The sequence below is a fragment of the Mustela putorius genome, unplaced genomic scaffold (genome assembly GCF_011764305.1).
Source record: "Mustela putorius furo isolate JIRA1106 unplaced genomic scaffold, ASM1176430v1.1 tig00003863_pilon_pilon_pilon, whole genome shotgun sequence".
NCBI classification, from domain to species: Eukaryota; Metazoa; Chordata; class Mammalia; order Carnivora; family Mustelidae; genus Mustela; species Mustela putorius.
Window position 1 is genome coordinate 19,676,895 of NW_025422015.1, and position 18,728 is coordinate 19,695,622.

General features: G+C 45.3%; 1 protein-coding gene across 4 annotated transcripts in view; it reads left to right on the forward strand.

Moving 5' to 3' along the window:
- SGK1 (serum/glucocorticoid regulated kinase 1) overlaps positions 1-18,367 on the forward strand; it is a 108,149-nt gene extending 89,782 nt beyond the window's left edge. The window contains exons 1-12 of one of the 4 annotated variants that reach the window (XM_004740244.3): positions 9,937-10,125; positions 13,071-13,146; positions 13,596-13,671; positions 14,060-14,164; positions 14,273-14,356; positions 14,474-14,605; positions 14,869-14,981; positions 15,321-15,444; positions 15,891-15,986; positions 16,376-16,531; positions 16,641-16,730; positions 17,140-18,367. In XM_004740244.3, coding sequence (XP_004740301.1) covers positions 10,092-10,125; positions 13,071-13,146; positions 13,596-13,671; positions 14,060-14,164; positions 14,273-14,356; positions 14,474-14,605; positions 14,869-14,981; positions 15,321-15,444; positions 15,891-15,986; positions 16,376-16,531; positions 16,641-16,730; positions 17,140-17,307 — 1,254 coding nt within the window. In that variant the 5' untranslated portion in view covers positions 9,937-10,091 and the 3' untranslated portion in view covers positions 17,308-18,367. Of the gene's footprint in view, positions 1-9,936; positions 10,126-11,595; positions 12,020-12,734; positions 12,930-13,070; positions 13,147-13,595; positions 13,672-14,059; positions 14,165-14,272; positions 14,357-14,473; positions 14,606-14,868; positions 14,982-15,320; positions 15,445-15,890; positions 15,987-16,375; positions 16,532-16,640; positions 16,731-17,139 lie in introns of those variants that run through there. The other 3 variants (XM_004740242.3, XM_004740243.3, XM_004740240.3) reach the window with 3 other exon arrangements.
- Positions 18,368-18,728: the final 361 nt, after the last annotated feature.

An 18,728-nucleotide genomic window follows, 5' to 3' on the forward strand; every position in this document is an offset into this window, starting at 1 on the left:
TATTCTACACAGCACTACTTCTGATCAAAGAACTAACTTCACGGTAAATGAAGTATGGCAGTAGGCCCTATGTTCATGGAATTCAATGGTCTTACCATATTCCCCAATACCCTGAGGTGACTGGCTTGATAGTGGAATGGCCTTTTAAAGACTCAGTTCTGGTCCCAGCTAAATGGTAATACTTTGCAGGGCTTGAGCAAGGTTTTCCAGGAGGCTATAAACGTAGTGAACCAATACATGTACTGGTCCTCCCATAGCTGGGGTTCATAGATCCAGAAGTCAAGGAGCAGAAATGGTAGTGACACTACTCACAATTAGCCCTAGTGACCTCCTGGCAACATTTTTGTTTCTCGTCTTCCCAACTTTATGCTATGCTGGCCTAAAATCTTGGTTCCAAAGGGAGTAATGCTTCCACTGGGAGACACAGTAATGATTTCATTGAATTGGAACTTAAGACTGCCACTCAGCTACTTTGGGCTCTTTATGCCCCTAAATCAGCAGGCAAAGAAGGGAGGTACTATGGTGGCTGAGATGATTGGCCCTCATGACCAAGGAGAAATTACATTGTCACTGCATAATGGAGGTAAGGAAGAGTATGTTTGGAATATAGGAGATCCTTCTAGGAGTCTCTTACTGTTACCACACTCTTTGATTAAATTCACTGGAAAACTTCAACAACCCAGTGCAGACAGGACTACTAATGGCTCAGACCCTGTTGGGAAGGAAGGTTTGCATCACCTTTTTAGGCAAAGAACCACAACCAGTTGAGATGCTTGCTAAAGACAAATAGGTAGTAGACTAAAATAGTTATAAATACCAGTTGTGACCCCATGACCAATTACAGAAACAAGGACTGTGATTCTCATGAATATTTCCTCCTTATTTGTTATGAATATGTTTGTGATTGTGTATGTAAATCCCTTTGTTTTCCTCCCTCTCTTATCCCATTATCATGTAACATAAGATTCATTGACTTTATATCACAGTATTTAAGAATTGTGAACTTCATATCACAGTATTTAACTTATAGGATATCAAAAAGAATAAACATCCCATAGGAACTTCACATCCTCTTCTGGGGAAAAGGTTATTAGGTTTTCAGTTAAATGCAGGATAGTTGTTCCATATTAGGTGAAAGTATTGACCTTATTATAGTCTTTGTATGAAGATTAAATATAATTTAAGAAGATGCATATGTGTGCCAAATTCACAGGAAATGAGCTTGTGGTAGTTAATTTTATGTATCTACTTGGCCAGGCCACAGTGCTTAGATATTTGGTGACACATTATCTTAGATGTTTCTACAAGAGTATTTTCTCTATGAGGTTAACACTTAAATCAGTGAACTTTGAGTAAAGCAGATTGTCCTCCATGATGTGGGTGAGCTTTATCCCAACAGCTGAATGGCAGAAGGCTTTAACAGGACAAAAACTGACCTCCCTTGAGCAAGAAGGAATTCGATCAGCAGATGACCATCAGACTTGAGCTGCGACATTACTTCTTTCCTGGGTCTGTAGCCAACCAGTCCACCCTATAGATTTTGGACTTGACAGCCTCTATAATTACATGAACCAATTAAAAAAAAAATCTTTCTCCCTGTCTCTCTCTGCACACACACACACACACACACACACATACACACATACACGTAATAATATGTACATTTATGTATATACATGTATATACATATGTAAACACACACTATTAGTTCTGTTTCTCTGGGGAATCCTGACTAACATACATGGAGGTCCATATAATCACAGTGATCCAAAAATGCAGTTGCTCACCGACCTGCTCCTTGTACATGCACATGGTCATTCTGCTATGACACACTAGGAGCACCTGGGTGACTCAGTTGGTTAAGTGTCTGCCTGCAGCTCAGGTTATGATCCCAGGACCATGAGATCAAGTCCCACAGCGAGCTTTCTGCTCAGGGGGGAGCCTGCTTCTCCCTCTTCTCCCCACTCATGCTCTCTTGTGTGCTGTCTCTGTGGCTATCTCTGTCTCTGTCTCTCTCTCAAATAAATAAATTTAAAAAGTAAAAATAAATAAAATAAAACAACATACTAGATGCTGCACAACAGGGACCCTTTTATCAAGGCCCTACCATTGTGTAGCAAAGAATATTTTTAAAAGAAAATAAAGTAGGAGTGTTTTGTAATAAATGTTCGTTCAGGGAAATGTTCATCTTGGGGAATCATTGTTAGTTTAATGACAGAAATCAAAGAGGCTATGTCAGCCTGCTTTTCTATAAACCAAATTCATATGGTATCATTAATGAGGAGGGTTTTCCCTACCTTTATTCCTATGTATCTACAAATACACTGGGACATCTTGCTACCATCATCTACTGAAGGCACATCTGCTTTCACAGATTCTCCAGGGCAATCATTGAAAGCTGGTCAGAGACTTTGAGAGAGAGCGCCAATTGCACCACTCTGGGAAAGATAGTTTGCTATTTCTTTAAACTTTAAAAAAGCACAGTTCTCCTTAGTCAACTACCAACATTTTACGAATGTGATCATTGCACACCTGCAAAACTGGGGAAGTTCATAAAAGGAACAGGCCAGAGTGCCTTCAGCAGAAAGCAGAAGTATCATGGAACCTAATGGATTCTCACTTTAAAATTCTTAATAGCAAAGAATTGGGGGAGGCAATGGAAAATTTAGGGAGCAAGTTTGAAAGGGGAGAAAAAAGAGGATACATTTTTCTGACCTGTTGGAAGATTATCTGTCATTCTTGGAATAAGAGTCCAAATTGGCTTTTTACCAAGCTGGGCAGAGGAGAGCCTAGATGGCCACCCTCCCAATGGTTTGATTTCCTGGACTTGACAAAGTATCCATTGAATGTTATCTGTAAAAAAGAGTATGTATTACAGTTTTCTCAAAAAATGGTTATTCAATATGATTGTTCAGTGACCTCATTAGACCAAGGGAATAGCCTTGATTTCAAAATCTTCATTGTACATAATTCATAAAATTTAGTGCCTCAGTTTTCTGAAGTTGAGTAGCATAATATGTAATATGTAACAAAATGCCTGAACTCAAGAGTTTTTTGTTTGGTTTGATTTTCTCTTGCTTTTCATAGTGAGTTGTAAAGGGATTGCTAAGAAAACGTACCCTTGATTATTAGGTAAAGGCAGGAAAATAAAATTTGTTTTTAAATTCTGTGCCCAGCAATATATCAGGGGCATACCACTAAGTCATTTCATTTATTAAGCACTTGGTTTGGGCCACACACTCTTCTGGGCACCAGAGATACTATGGAGAATAAAACAGATATTCCTGTCTTAGAGAGACTGCTTTCTAGTGCAAGGAGACAGACAATGAACTCACAAAAAATGCCAGATAATAAAACTAATATGCAGATAATTGAAATAGGGTGAATGACAAATGATGGCCAGCTGGTTAGTTTAGGTCCACTGTGTAAGTGATATTTACTCTAAGACCTAAACAGCAAGAAGGATCTAGCTATGGGAGCACCAGGAGGAAATCACCCCAGGGGGAGGGCATGGCATAGATAAGCTCCCAAAGACAGACACAAGGTTGGCTTTGCAAAAGGAAGAGAGCCAAGATGGCGCCAGCCTGGAGAGCAAAGGGAAGAGTGGAAAGGGGGAAGCAGAGTAGGGCCTGATTAAAGACCATTAGTCAGGCAAGAAACATGAATCTTGCCCAGGTGGTCTCATCTTCAAGGAACTCAACAGTCCAGAGAGGCACTTGAGATGTAAATAACTAAGCCACAAAATCCCTAACTAAGGCTATAGTGGGGGGCGGTAGGTAGAGAAGGGGAGGTTCCAAAGGATTAGACGCATGAGGTTGTTCTCGGAATTCAAGAATTTTCTTTTAGATTTATCTTTTTCCAGACAATCGCAGCTATAGGAGTACTTTCAGCTTAGTCCTCACTTGAAAATTTAAGTCTTCCAAATGGTTAAATTTGCCCAAGACTATATTCTAATGGCATTTGGGCATAGCTGGGCCTTAGAGAAAGTAGAAGTATCTGTAAGCTTACATTTGCTTTTGGGAAAACACTGTCCAATTTAGCCAAATACATATGGACCATGCCCTCCTGGAGTGTGGCAGTGTTGCCCATCTTGGGTATCTTTCTTAGAACCAGGACTAAGCACACCACCTGGCACAAAACAGTGCTCCATAGAGGTCTGAATGACTAAAACTAACAGGCCACACACACTTGGGTGGACCTGGTTCTTCTTTCCCTGACAAGTTGAATAACAGAGGAAAAACATCTTCTGTGCTAGCTAGCCTTTTCTGACCTGCTTTCAGTGACCCCACCCTCTCAATAGGCCCAAATGTACTTTCTATTGTCTCCCATACACCCTAAACAATTAAAAACTCTGCTGGGTTGGCTTTTAGCTTAGTCCCTGCTTTTTTTACTTAAACTTTAGCTTTGCTTGATAAATGAGTATTTATTCCCTTATCATGGCATTTAGTACTTTGATACAACCCATTCTGGAGCATTGTCTGTGGGGAGATCAAAAGAGGAGGGGGACATCTGAAGAACAAAATGAATTGTCTTTTCAGGCCTTTGATGGAAGTCCCATCATGCCGGCCTGTCCTTGGCCTAGCAGATTAAGTGGCCCATACGGTTCATGGGCTTAAAGCACAGTCCATAACCATTATTTTCTTGAGTTGTGGGAGCCATTTGTGTTGTATGATATGTTCTGTTTGTAGCTGTGATGTGTGCAGGGTGGGGGGGAGGAGCATGGACATGTCTTAGGCCCTGCATGAGATTCCAACCTGAATGAGGCCCTTACTAAATTCTCTATTTCAGTTACTTTTTGTAACTTATATGAAGTTAGCACCCCCATTATACAGGTCAGCAAGGCTCAGAGAATCCTTTTGTTTAGGATCTCACAGGTCAAATGAGCCTCAGGGGTAGCCCACGAACAGGGACCACAAGAAGCCCCGCCTTCAGCAAGCTGCAGACATTCCAGAGCTTGCTAAGGGAGGTAACATAAAGGTATATGTAACTTCCACTCAGGATTGAAATTAAGAGGAAATTCCCTAAACTGTATTATATTCAAATGATCTCCGTCAACCTTCCACCAGCCATCCTATCACTGGTTTTCCCATTTCGGTTACCGTTAGATTTATCTTATTTTGTTCCGGCAATTTGTAGGCAGGGTTTACAGGAAAACAATCCTTGGTTGGGACGAGCTTCTGTTGCTGCTTGCTAGATAAATTATAGGGTCATAAATGGGAGAGATTTAGGGAGAGATTTATTCTGGGCAAATTAAAGCTTTCAGGTTTCCCTTCAGTCTGGCAAAAGCTGTCTGCCAAAAATCCAGGTTCCTTATTTACTCTTAGCACATGGTAAATGGAGTCGGGCTGAAAGAGAGCCCTTTATACTGTCTCCATGTAGGTTACAACTTTGATATGTGTGTCTCAGAAGGATCCAGCCTGGGAAGACTTTTCAAGCCTGTGCTGCCTGGGACCGACAGGGAAAGGGAGTGCAGGTGTGTATTCACCTGGGACAGAGTGAAGGAAGATGTTCTGAAGGCCAAAGCCGGCTGGATTTGCTTGTCTCAATGCCTGGCATTTTATCATTACAAATCAATATTTTTGAATTGACAGAGGCCTTTTAAAACACAAATGCCTGAGGCACCTGGATGGCTCAGGAGGTCAGCGGCTGCCTTCTGCTCCTGATGGCGGTGGGGTGGGGCAGGGAGTCCTGGGATCTAAAGGGGTCTGGCTCCCTGATCAGCAGGGATCCTGCTTCTCCCTCTCCCCACCCCTGCTCATGCTCTCACTATCTCTCTCTTTCCTTAAAAAAAAAAAAAAAAAAGATGGGGATAAGGTGGGTTTTCAGCCTGTGCTAGACCCCTTGGTTTGTTGTTAGCTAGATTACCATACCTCCCCTGTTGAGAGCTACCACCAGCCTCCTTTCCTGATTGAAATAAAAAACTTACTACCAGACCATGACCCTATCCCCCACCAGCTTTCCTGTGGTGTGACTTTCTAGGAGAGGGAGATACAGAACATTGGTGTCATTCCCTCCCTCTGTGAGATTGTTCTACCCTGTGCCAGATTATAGCTACCCTTGTCTAAACACTCATCCATCCCCCAGCTATATGAATTTCCCATTCCAACTTCCAGCTTCTTCCCTTATATGTCTGTGCGTGTAAACTTGTTCATGTTTAATGAGCCAGGGGTATTTTTAAAAAAGCAAATATCCTTTGGAGGAGTAACAGTTGAGTTATCGATCACACGTTGGTTTGAATGAACTTTCCAAAACATACTAGAATGTGTCACCTTAAAAGCCTTGGTGGGGAAAAACAAAAAAAAAAAGTAAAAGCCTTGGTGGGATAATTTTCCTTGTGGCTTTTAATCCTTTCTCAGTAGGGCTCAGTGTGCTTTTGTAGGTGACTTCCCACCTGTCCCCTCCCTGGGTGAGTGCTGCGCATCTGCATACCTCCTGCATCTAGCAGTGTCTGAAGCATAGTTCTGAAAGAATCTGTTGATGGATGGATGCACTCAAGCCATGCCTAGAGCTGTACCAGAAACAGAGATACCTGTACAAACTAATACTTGGCAGGCCTTTAAGTGAACACATTTTTAAAACATTGTTAATTCCATAAGTATGGAGATTGGAGAAGGAGAGGCAGTGAGAGGGACAGACAGATTTATGCCACTGGGATTTTTTTTTTTTTTTTCGTGTGAAAGTGCTGTTTTGGATGCCTGGGTGGCTCAGTCGGGTAAACATCTGCCTCCGGTTCAGGTCACGATCGCAGGATCCTAGGGTAGATCCCCACTTTCAGGCTCCTTGCTCAAGGGACTGCTTCTCCCTCTGCCTGCCACTCTTCCTGCTTGTGCTTTCTGTCAATTACATACATACATACATACATGTATGTACATACGTATGTACTTACATATGCACTGTTTTGTTCTCGCAGCAGTAGCAAGGACCCTGTGCATTTTGCTTGTGCGAGAGGTCCAAGTAAAGACCTTATTTCCAAATCATTCCAGAGATGCTACATGGCACCTCAGAGTTCGGTACTTGTGCTTTCTTCTGCCTAAAATGACATTCCTCTTTGGTCCCCAGCTGACCTTTCCAGGATCAGCCCAAATATTACAGCTTTGTGGGAGACTTTCCTCAACAACTACATGTTTGCTGCTTTTCCCCAGTAGAAAATTCCCCTCTCTCTTCTCCTAAGGTAGATGGCTGGGACCCCTGTTTTAACACTCATCATATCCTCTCATAATTTATGCATGTGATCCCCACTCAGAATGACAGCTTCTGTGAATCTCAAATAACGGGATTAGTCATATTTGTGTCCCTTGAGCTTAATATTCATACTTACTTAATAAATGCTTGTTAAATGCTTGCATGAACAAATGGAAGGAAGGGAGGAGGAGAGGAAAGGAGGGAGGAGGGGTGGACAGGAGGGAAGGAGGGGGAAAGCCAGGGAGAGAGGGGAGGAGAATCAGGTCAATACCTCCTGGGGCGATTAGCTGAGAGCAGGGCTTTGAGACAGCTGGCATTAGCAGGGAGGAGGGCGGAAGGCAATACTTCACAGTCTGCAGGACCACAGAGCTCAGGGGGGCTGTGGGTGGGAAGCGAAGCAGGAGAGGCACCGCAGCTCACTCCAGTGACAGAGAAGGGTTATAGGGAGGAGATAAATCTGATTTCAAAAGCAAGTTTCGCTACTTCACAATTTTACCTATCATCTGCTCAACTCGGAAGAAAAATAACAATTGCCTAATCATCAATAGCTGAAGAGTGCTGTTAGCACAACCCAAGGTCTCTCCACTGGACAGCCACATGTACGTTATGTCGCAAAACCCTATTCCAAGGTTCTTCCAGTGAAGAGCCCTGCTTTATGCAAAACCACAGTCTTGGGAAAGAAATAGGCCCTGCAGAAATAAAGCACGTGGTTTTGTGAGTTTTAATAACATTGAACCTTGCTATTCTGAAGTAATGTGTTTCTCTCATAGTTATCTCTTCAATCTCGTCCTTACCTTCTTTATGCCTGTCACTTTCAACAATTAAGAGCACGAAACATAGTAACCACTATAGGATCTGTGGTCTATAGACTCTTTTTAACTACCATTGCTGATTCCTTACTACAATAGCTCTTGTGAATAAGCTTATTTGCTATCATCTTTTTCTGTTTGAAGAATACTGTAAAAAAGGGGGGGGCGTGCATTTGGTGACAACCTTCAACAAAAACTGATGCATTTAGTTACTCTCTGGAGTAATAATTATGTTTTTTTGGTGCTACACTTTTTTTGGTGATGGTTCAGGAAAAGGATGCTATTAGCATCAATGAAAGAATCAGTCAAACTGTGCACATAATTGTTCTGAAATTTGGGGCCCTTTGGGCACTACAAAACAATTATATTGTCTTTATCAATGGAAAGTATTCTAACTAGGAACTGAAGACACTATAGAACTAACACACTTAAGAAGTAGTCAAAGAGCTAAGTCCTTATACAAATATTTTTGGGGACGCCTAGTGACTCAGTCGGTTAAGTGTCTGACTCTTGGTTTCTGTTCAGGTCATGAACTCAGGGTCATGGATGGAGCTCAGCTTTGGGCTTCCCGCTCAGAAGGGAGTTGGCCTGAGGATTCTCTCTCCCTTCCCCTCTGCCTCTACCTGCCCCCTTGTTTGCGCTCTCTCTCTCAAATAAATAAATCTTTAAAAAATATATTTTTCAAAATATTTGCTTTCGCATGTTGAGAAATACCAGGAATTTGTTTTCTGAGCCTGCGAATTAAAAAATGAAAAGGGTCCTATCTTCGTAAAGCTTTCAGGTTTCAGTATTTACAGTCCTTCCTTAAGGAAAATTAAAGTAGAAGAACTAAATGATTTTCTTAAGCATTAAAATATACATGCACTGGAAAATGATTTGTTTCCATGCAAACTTTATATCTTGGCGAATCATTTCCATTTGAGTGTTTTGATTGCAGTTTCCCCACTATGAGGCATAAATGAGATTACTGGCTTGGAGGAGTGGGGAGGTAATTAGCCTACCTCCTATCAAGCCATCTGTATTTTCTGTGACTGCATAAGGTGTTGTAGAGAAATTACCTGGAACTGATTAAACCTCAGGAGAAGTGGGGGAAATTCTGCATGCCAGAGTGGTTCTGCCAGAGAACACGATCGCCCTCTGGGTTGCACTTCCAAGCATAATTTGGTGACGCAACTCTGACCACTTCGCCACCAGGGAGTAAGAGGAAAGGGGCCGGATTCCTCCCTTAGGAAGACGACCTGGACCAAAGAAAGAGGCTGGCGACAGGAAGGAAGACCAGATCAAGCCTTTGAGTAGCATCCACAGGGCTACCCAAAGCCCATACAGAGTTAACAGGCACGCGTCACACACCGTTCCCCGTCTCCCGCCCCAACTCCCCCTACCCTATCCACCCGCCGCTGTGTGTCACCTTCCTGTTCGGAAGTCTTAGTAGGTTGCTGGGACAGAACAGGGGGCGCCTGCTCCACCCTTCAGGTATCCGGTTGGAAGAAAAGCCAGTCTCAACAACTTGAGTCTCTACGTTAAATGATAAGTTTAGCAGACCGTCCGTCTCCAACTGCTGAACATTAGGGTAGGGGGAGGAAGGAGAACATCAGACGTTCCTTTTCTGTTCCAACCACAAATCATACGGTTGTGCCTCTTCTCTATTCCTCTTAGAGCCCTCTAACTTGAATTCCACGTTCCTTCTGGAATGCACGTGGCAGAGCGTCTTTGAAAATATGAAGGCTCTGCATGTGTTTTGAATTTTTTCTGGACTGATTTGTAATGATGATCAGTCAAGTTACATTTCTTGTGTGTCTTGCTGGGGGTGTAATAAAGTCAGGACGCTGAGGACTGTAATTTTCTGAGTGATGTTGCAATGGAGAGAATAAATGGCCTAGTGTTGAACTTTGCAGCTTGCTCCTTCCTGTATGTAAATTGCCTTCATATAAAGTGGGGTGCCTAACAGAGGACGGCTGCCTCTGACTCTTCTGCTCCCTGTCATCTCAGTTTTCAGCCTTATCAGGCACATAGCAGGGAGGCTGTTCCAACCATAACTGAGCTCTACCTCCAACCTCCAGAAAGTAATCCCCAACCTTCATATCCTAGGCAACCTGAAGAATGAAAGAGGAAGCTCTAAGATCCCCTTTGAAAGGTTTGTGTACTTTTATTACTTTAATTCAGAGGGAAGGGGTAAAAGGAAGATGCTTTAGAGGATCTGAGGTTTCTTGGCCTGGGGAAGGCACAAGAGGTGGGGATGCAGTGGGGGAGGGGTCTGATGGAAGTTTTCTCAGTTTCATACTTTAAGACCAAACAAGCAGAAATCTTGGTGCAGGCTGGTATTTCTTTGCAGTCTTTGCAAGATTTGCTCTCTTTTTTCTTTTTATTAAGTGCAATTAGCCAACAGATTAGGTTGATGTAGTGATCAGTGATTCACGGGTTGCCAGTGCAAATTTGCTGGCTTAAAACAGGGCTGCATGGTGTGGGAGCAGGAACCGGCTGGGCTAGTTGAAGTGGAACACGGAGTATGGGGGCCATCAGCAGTAACAAAGTCGTATTATATGAAGAATCCATGGAAGAGGAAGCAGGAATGGGCCAGTTACTGTGATTTGGAGTTTCCTAAACCCTGCCTGAGGTTGGAGCGTCAATTTCAGGCACCTGAGAAGTGCCTTTTTAGGTCGGTGCTGAGCAACACTTCCCAGCCACTCTCCAGGAGAGATGATGTGTGTTCCCTTCTCCCAGTCTGGAGCTGTTGTAACTGAGCAAACCAAGAAGCAGCTGAGGCTACAGATCATATTAGGGCAAATGAGGTGGTTGTGCCTGCAAAACAAATCCCTGCCCAGGACGAAAGAAAACCCGCTTCACAGGCTATTCTTGGTTTGACAGCTGGTGTTTCAGAGGGTGTCAGACCCAGTATGCAACTCCAAGATGGCAGGGCCCTTGACAGTCAGGGGTCACGGCAGGGCAGGCCACGGCAGACAGCACGGGTAAGCGCCAGGTACCGGCCCTGCAAACCTTGGTAACTTGCCGCCGTCTCTCGCTCTGGCCCAGTTGCTGTGCTCGTGGCTTCCCCGGCCAGCGCTGGCCCGAATCCTCGCGCCGCGGTCAGACTGCAGCGCCCAGGCATCTCCCAGCGGCGGGGTTACTGGAAGGCACCGCTCCGCCGCTCTACCGAGCCTCCCTCTCTCCTCCGCTTTCTGGAGCGCAGGCACCCGGCTAATCTTTCGCGAGTGCTCGCGTCCAGTTTATCGCAGATAAACTGGGACTCGAGAGAAAGAGCAAGGTGGTTAAACTGTAAGAAGACTCCCGGGTCAGCCCTGGAATAAACCGGAGAAGGGCCGGGGAAGACGAGGACAAACTGAGGGTTTTAAAGACAATGTAACGCGACCTCGCTACGTTGTCAGGTGGGGGAGCGGGAAAGGGGATGGGGAGTCGCCGGTGCCCGGGGTCACGCCAGGTCGGCGCCTAGCGCAGAGCCACCACTCCCCGAACTTGCCACGTGTTCTTGGCGTGGCGGAGATTAAAGATGCAAGAGAAAAAAATTACATGCGGAACGGACAAAATGTTCTCAAAGATGGGGGGGGGGGTAAAAAGTGAAATGCAGATTGTACTTTTTTTTTTCTTTAGTGCAGAGACGACTTTTATTTCCGCCCCCTCCCCTACACATTCCTGACCTCTCCCTCCCCCTTCCCTCTTTCTTTCCTTCCTTCCTCCGCTTCCAAGTTCTGGGATTTTGCAGCCTTGCTTGGCTTTGGCCAAAAGCACAAAAAAGGCGTTTTCGGAAGCAGCTCGGCCGTGCACAAGGGCCATTTGTTTGTTTTGGGTCTCGGGGCAGGAAATCTTGCCCGGCCTGAGTCACGGCGGCTCCTTCAAGGAAACGTCAGTGTTCTCCTGTCGCCCTCGCCCGCTGCGCGCCCGGCCGCCGCTGCCCATGGGGGAGATGCAGGGCGCGCTGGCCAGGGCCCGGCTCGAGTCTCTGCTTCGGCCCCGCCACAAAAAGAGGGCCGAGGCGCAGAAACGCAGCGAGTCCTTCCTGCTGACTGGCCTGGGTAAGCGCCGCGCCTGCCACGCGGGGACTGTTCCGCTCCGCCGCTAGTCGCTCGGCTCCCGCGAGTAGGAGCGGGGCGGGGGGGGGGAGGGTCCGGTGGGGTGGGCGGTGCGCGTTCTCAGGGTGAAGGAACTGAGGCCGGGAGAGAAGGCGGCAAAAGCGGGGGTCCCACCGGTTGTCCCGAACCCACGGTGACCCCGCAGATGAGAGCGCGCGGGGCTACCCTCGGCCGACGGACACCTCTGGCTGGTGGTGCACGGCCGCCGGGTCGGGGCTGATGAGGCTGCTGGGGAAGTTAGGGGAGAGGGCCGGCTCCGGGACCGGGAGGAAATCGGCAGTCAGGGTTTGACTAACTTAAGCGGGCACAGAGCCACCCGCTGGCGGAGCACCGGGCGAAAAGCGCCCTGTGCCGCGACTCTGATTTCCTAGCTGGGCGGAATAAATGAGAAAGGTGGAAAATTACCCCGGACTCTCCCTGCCCCCGCCCCCTCCGCCTGCGGTTTCCCTCTCCCTGCCGGGGAGCGGAGAGAGGCAGATAACAGTCCCGCGCCGGGCCTCCCGGGCAGTCCCTGCGCCCGCCGCCCCCGCCCCGAGCTCGCCCTCGGGCGGGGGGCCGAACCGCCCTCCACCGCCCGCCAAGGAGAAGCCTGCCTGGCGCCGCGGCCGCTGGAGGTGGGGCTTGGGGCGGGGACTGGGCGGGGCCTCTTCCGCATTGTCGCGTGGGCCCCGCCCCTGCGGCGGCTCAGGGCTTATAAAGCAGGCGGCGCGGCGCGCGGGCAGTGTTGGCTGAGCCGGTCTCCCGTCACCAACGTCTCGCTGCGCTCTCTCTGCGGAGATGACGGTGAAAACCGAGGCTGCTAGGGGCACCCTCACTTACTCCAGAATGAGGGGAATGGTAGCAATTCTCATCGGTGAGTGTAGGAATTTTACTGAACTTCTAGGACACGCGAAGAGGACATGTTTTTAGGGTCGCGCATCAGATTAGTTTGTGCGGCGTCGGACGTTATGAAGCCATCTAGACGTTTATTTATTTCTCCTCTCTTAATTCACAGCTTTCATGAAACAGAGGAGGATGGGCCTGAACGACTTTATTCAGAAGATTGCCAATAACTCCTATGCATGCAAACAGTAAGTTTTGGGAAGGATTGGGAGAAATAAAAATAAGTAGTAAAGTTTCATTTTACCAGCCCTAAAGACACAATCTCATCAGAAGGTTGATCAGGAAGCTGAAACCTTCCCAGAGGGTGGGAACCTTTTCTGTTTTAAGTCCCAATTGAAAACATTTTAGACGTTAAAACTAATGTGCTCATTTGGCCTGTCCTAGAGCTGAAAGATAAAGTTTCATGTTGGCTTAATTCACCCCCTGTTAACATGAAGAACAACCCTCATCCTTGTATTTAACTGGGTTTATTATTTTCTTTAACTGAGTTACTTCTTTGGGTGTTTTTAGTTGAAACGCTCCGAAGAGGCGGGGTGGGGGGCGGGGGAGCGGCAATTGAGCCCGAAACTTACTACTGGTGTTAGTGTGCCCCCTCGTGTCGAGTTAAAGAAGTTCTAAGTTGTTCCTTTCTCTGCAGCCCTGAAGTTCAGTCCATTTTGAAAATCTCCCAACCTCAGGAGCCTGAGCTTATGAATGCCAACCCTTCTCCTCCAGTAAGTATTCTCTCTTTGTGATGCTTCTGTAGAGGAATCTTGTAAATGAGTCAGTTAGTATTCCTACATCGATGGATTACAGTAGCATTTCTAGAAATTAGTATCAAGGCAGGAATGCCTAGTTAATGGCATAACAAGTGACATAAGCAGTTATTTAACTATTGAGTCAGTGAAGTGTTTTAAAAGGCCTATTGCCTAAAAGTCTTATCTGGGTACAACAATTGTGTACAATTTCCGTACTCTCATACAGTAGTCTTGGTTAAGTTTGGGAGGGGTGGTGATGACTTGCCTCAGTCATTTGCAGATATAACACCTTTTACATTGTCTGTCCTTTATCCTTGTCTTCCTTTGAAGCAAGGGTATTAAAAGAAAACGTTTTCTTTTACAGCCAAGTCCTTCTCAGCAAATCAACCTTGGCCCATCATCCAATCCTCATGCTAAACCATCTGACTTTCACTTCTTGAAAGTGATTGGAAAAGGCAGTTTTGGGAAGGTAATGTCAGATCTGAAGACCTAATGACTTCCAGTCTTTCATGCATTCATTTTACATTCTCCCTGGGTGTAGATAGCAAAATGATTTTTTTTTTAATTGACATTCCAGGTTCTTCTAGCAAGACACAAAGCAGAAGAAGCATTCTATGCAGTCAAAGTTTTACAGAAGAAAGCCATCCTGAAAAAGAAGGAGGTACGGAATGCACTGGATGGATTGGAGTTGGAGATAGACATTCATTTAATGGTTTTACCTTGGAATTCTGGTACCAAGTTGAAATTTGCCACTAAATCTTAATTGTCCTTTTTCTAGGAGAAACATATTATGTCGGAACGGAATGTTCTGCTGAAGAATGTGAAACACCCTTTCCTGGTGGGCCTCCACTTCTCTTTTCAGACTGCTGACAAATTGTACTTTGTCCTTGACTACATCAACGGTGGAGAGGTGAGTGGAAGGAATATGAGCTAACCTTTGAGTGTCTGGGCACAGCATTCTTGGTTTTAGTTGTAGAGGAAAGTTTTTCAATGATGGGGGGGAAAAGTTACCAGAATTAGCCTTTCCTTCAACCTGAAGGTTGCAAATAGTTAATAGACTATTTAAGGCCATTTCCTGCAATTGTCCCCTTTAGCTGTATATGTCGAGACTTAATTAAATGCATTGTTATCGAGCCTTGGCAACCCAGCCTAACTTTGTTCTGTCTCCTGCAGCTGTTCTACCATCTCCAGAGGGAACGTTGCTTCCTGGAACCGCGGGCTCGCTTCTACGCTGCTGAAATAGCCAGTGCCTTGGGTTACCTACACTCTCTGAACATCGTTTATAGGTGAGCTGGAGAGCTCTCAAGGTTACCTTTCCGGGTAGATAGGAGACTGAGCCCTAGCCTTCCACGGAGCCTTAAAATAAATTGTATATCTGTATAGCTCGGTCACCTAAAACCAGATCCCTTAACATGGGAGCTGCCTTGACTCCATGCCACCAGGAGCTAGCTGGCTAGGATTGTGCCTAATCCAGAATAGATTAGCAGAACAAGGACTCCCCTTTTTAAATTCACTATACAGCTACAGTGAATTGAAAATGCTTCTAAGTAACCCAAGCTATTATTTTCACAGAGGCTTTCTTATGAAATGAAATTAACTTACACAACTTTTTTGGTTTTTTACAGAGACTTAAAACCAGAGAATATTCTGCTGGATTCACAGGGACACATTGTCCTTACTGACTTTGGGCTCTGCAAGGAGAACATCGAACACAACGGCACGACATCCACCTTCTGTGGCACGCCCGAGGTAGGAGTGCTGTCCATTTGGTGTCCTGTCTGCCCCTTCCTGGGAGAGCCAAGTGCAAAAATAACTGAAACTACCAGAAGGGTGGGTTGTTCTTGGAGGTTTCTCAGTCCAGTTGAGTCCAAGGGAAATATGTGCTGTTTGATGCAGCATGAGAAATCCCAAGGCCTTACGTTGCTTTCATTAAGACCAGATGTTTGCAAAAGCCATGTCATGAAAGGTGGTAAATTCCAAGTAAGCGATCCGTTGGGTGCCCAGTCACTTCCTAAATATCAGCACCCATACCTGGCCAGTCAGCCTCCCAAGTCCCACAGTTATTGGGAAGTAATATAAAGAAATGTATCCTGGAAGTGGATTCAGGGTCTCAGCCCTTTCAAAGTGCAGGCCTGGCTGTGGGATTGCGCTGTTTCACAGTCTTCTAAACTCTGTCTTCTGGCTTTGTGTTTCAGTATCTCGCACCTGAGGTGCTCCACAAGCAACCTTATGACAGGACAGTGGACTGGTGGTGCCTGGGGGCCGTCTTATATGAGATGCTATATGGCCTGGTGAGTGGGTGCATTGAGAGCTATGGAATCTTCCTCCGTGGTTTCATAAGTCCAGACTTACCTGGGCGCCCAAGCCCCATTGCAGATCTGGTCCTTGTATTTTGCCCTTTTATCAGTAAGCTTATCAGATGCTGATAAGAGAAGCCCATTGGTTATTTTATAAGTGTTTTAGAGTAAGCTCTTAGTGAATTTTTCTTTTGTAAATTCACCTTCCACCAGATATCTACCCCTTGATAAGGGTCCCAAAATAGTTTCAAAATCCAGGGCAAAGAATCTATTAAGGGAAAGGCTTTGTCAGATCTAGCTTAATCTAGTTGAAGACTTTTTCTCTGTTGGTGTGGCGCTTGCCGTACGAACGTTCCAACCGAGCATTCTCCCCCTTCTTTCAGCCTCCTTTCTACAGCCGCAACACAGCTGAGATGTACGACAACATTTTGAACAAGCCCCTCCAGCTGAAGCCAAATATTACCAACTCTGCCAGACACCTCCTGGAGGGCCTCCTGCAAAAGGACAGGACAAAGAGGCTGGGCGCCAAGGACGACTTTGTGAGTAACTTTTTCCTGTTCTCCTGGGCTCTCTGGGAAGCTGCCTGGACCCCACTGCCCTTCCTGAATTCCACCTGTCTAAATTCATCTCCTGTTTTCTTCTCGCCAGATGGAGATTAAGAGTCATGTCTTCTTCTCCCTAATTAACTGGGATGATCTCATTAACAAGAAGATTACACCCCCTTTTAACCCAAATGTGGTGAGTGTCTTTCTGAGTCTAGGAGGGCCCAAAGGGTGCTTCTTGAAATCAGGATTGGTGGTCGGGAGAAGAGGGCGACAGGGAAGACATTGGCAGATCTTTTATTCACAAATCATTGTTTTACCTAGATTAAAAAGTAGAAGTTTTGTCCCACAAGCTAACATAACCTTTCCACACATTCGTTGATTAAAGTACCAAAGGATAAAAAGGGAACACCCTCCTCGTTATGTAAACTTTGTGTGGCCTGTGGGTTTTGTGCCTGAAATGGAGGGTTAGTGTGGGAGTCTCCATGTAGTACCCCAATGACTGGAGCTCCAGTATTTAAAGCCCCAAAATGAGGATTTCCATGTCCTGTCTGCACACAGAATTCTTGACACTGAGTGTCTTTCTTTTTTTTTCTCCACCGTAGAGTGGACCTAGTGACCTGCGGCACTTCGATCCTGAGTTCACCGAAGAGCCAGTTCCCAACTCCATCGGCAGGTCTCCCGACAGCATCCTTCTCACAGCCAGTGTCCAGGAGGCGGCTGAGGCCTTCCTGGGCTTCTCCTATGCCCCTCCCATGGACTCCTTCCTCTGAACAGTCCTCGGGGTTGATCTTGAAGGATTTTATGTGTGTCCGTAAGCATTTTTAGTTAGCCTCGTGGCGGAGCTGCCGGCTGACAGGACATCTTACAAGAGAATTTGCACATCTCTGGAAGCTTGCACATCTTGGCAATCTTATTGCACACTGTTTGCTGGAAGCTTTTTGAAGAGCACACCCTCCTCTCAGTGAGCTCATGAGGTTTTCATTTTTATTCTTCCTTCCAACATGGTGCTATCTCTGAGCATTGCGTGCCGCCTTGGACAGATGGCAGTAGTCTTAGTGGGTGACGCAGTTCTGAGAAGGGTTTTCGGAAGGGTCCGTCTGGGCCGTGATAACGAATCTTACGAAATGTGCCTTTTCTGATGAGATCGTGTTAGCTCCAAAGCTTTTCCTTTTGCAGAGTGTTTCAGTTCTTTATTTTTCCTTGTGGATTTCCTGTGTGAACAGTGGTATGAGTGTGGTATGCTTGATCCCAGACGGATTTCGTTCTAAGCCTCAATGTGACACTTGCAGGACACTACAATGTGGGACATTGTTCGTTTCTTCCATATTTGGAAGATAAATTTACGTGTAGACCGTTTGTTTGTTTTTTTTTTTTTTGTAAGATACAGTTAATAACGAAAATTTATTGAAAATGGTCTTGCAATGACTTGTATCCAGATGCTTAAAGAAAGCATTGCTGCTACAAATATTTCTATTTTTAGAAAGGGTTTTTATGGACCAATGCCCCAGTTGTCGGTCAAAGCCTGGTATTTTTCATTGTTTAAAATGTCACCTGTAAAATGGGCATTATTTATGTTTTTCTTTCTTTCTTTCTTTTTTTTGCATTCCTGATAATTGTATGTATTGTATAAAGAAAAGTCTGTACATTGGGTTATAACACTAGTATATTTAAACTTACAGGCTTATTTGTAATGTAAACCACCATTTTAATGTACTGTAATTAACATGGTTATAATATGTACAATTCCTCCCCCCACCACCACACAACTTTTTTTGTGTGTGAAAAACCAACTTTGGTTTGCAATAAAACCTTGAAAAATATTTACGTAAATTGTGTCATGTGTGTTATTTTGTATATCTTGGTTGGGATGGGGTGGGGGAGTAATCAAGGGTCCCTTTAAAATTTATAAACCTGGGAGATGCTCCTGTGCTTTACAGCTCAGTGGTTGGCCTCCAACAGTAGCTACTTCAGACTCCAGGGGGCATAGAGTGGTCTCAAAGCCTGTTTATCTTCCCAGGTCTTCATATTTTATGATGTCAGTCATTCACAAATCCATCCAAACAAACCCGTTTCAATGTACAAATCTGTTTCACAAGGACAGCCACGAAGCCAAGTTCCCTGTGTTTATCACCTACCCTCTGAAGTTGGCTGTTTGTCCTGACATTTGGCTTGCCTAAAGAACAGGTATTTC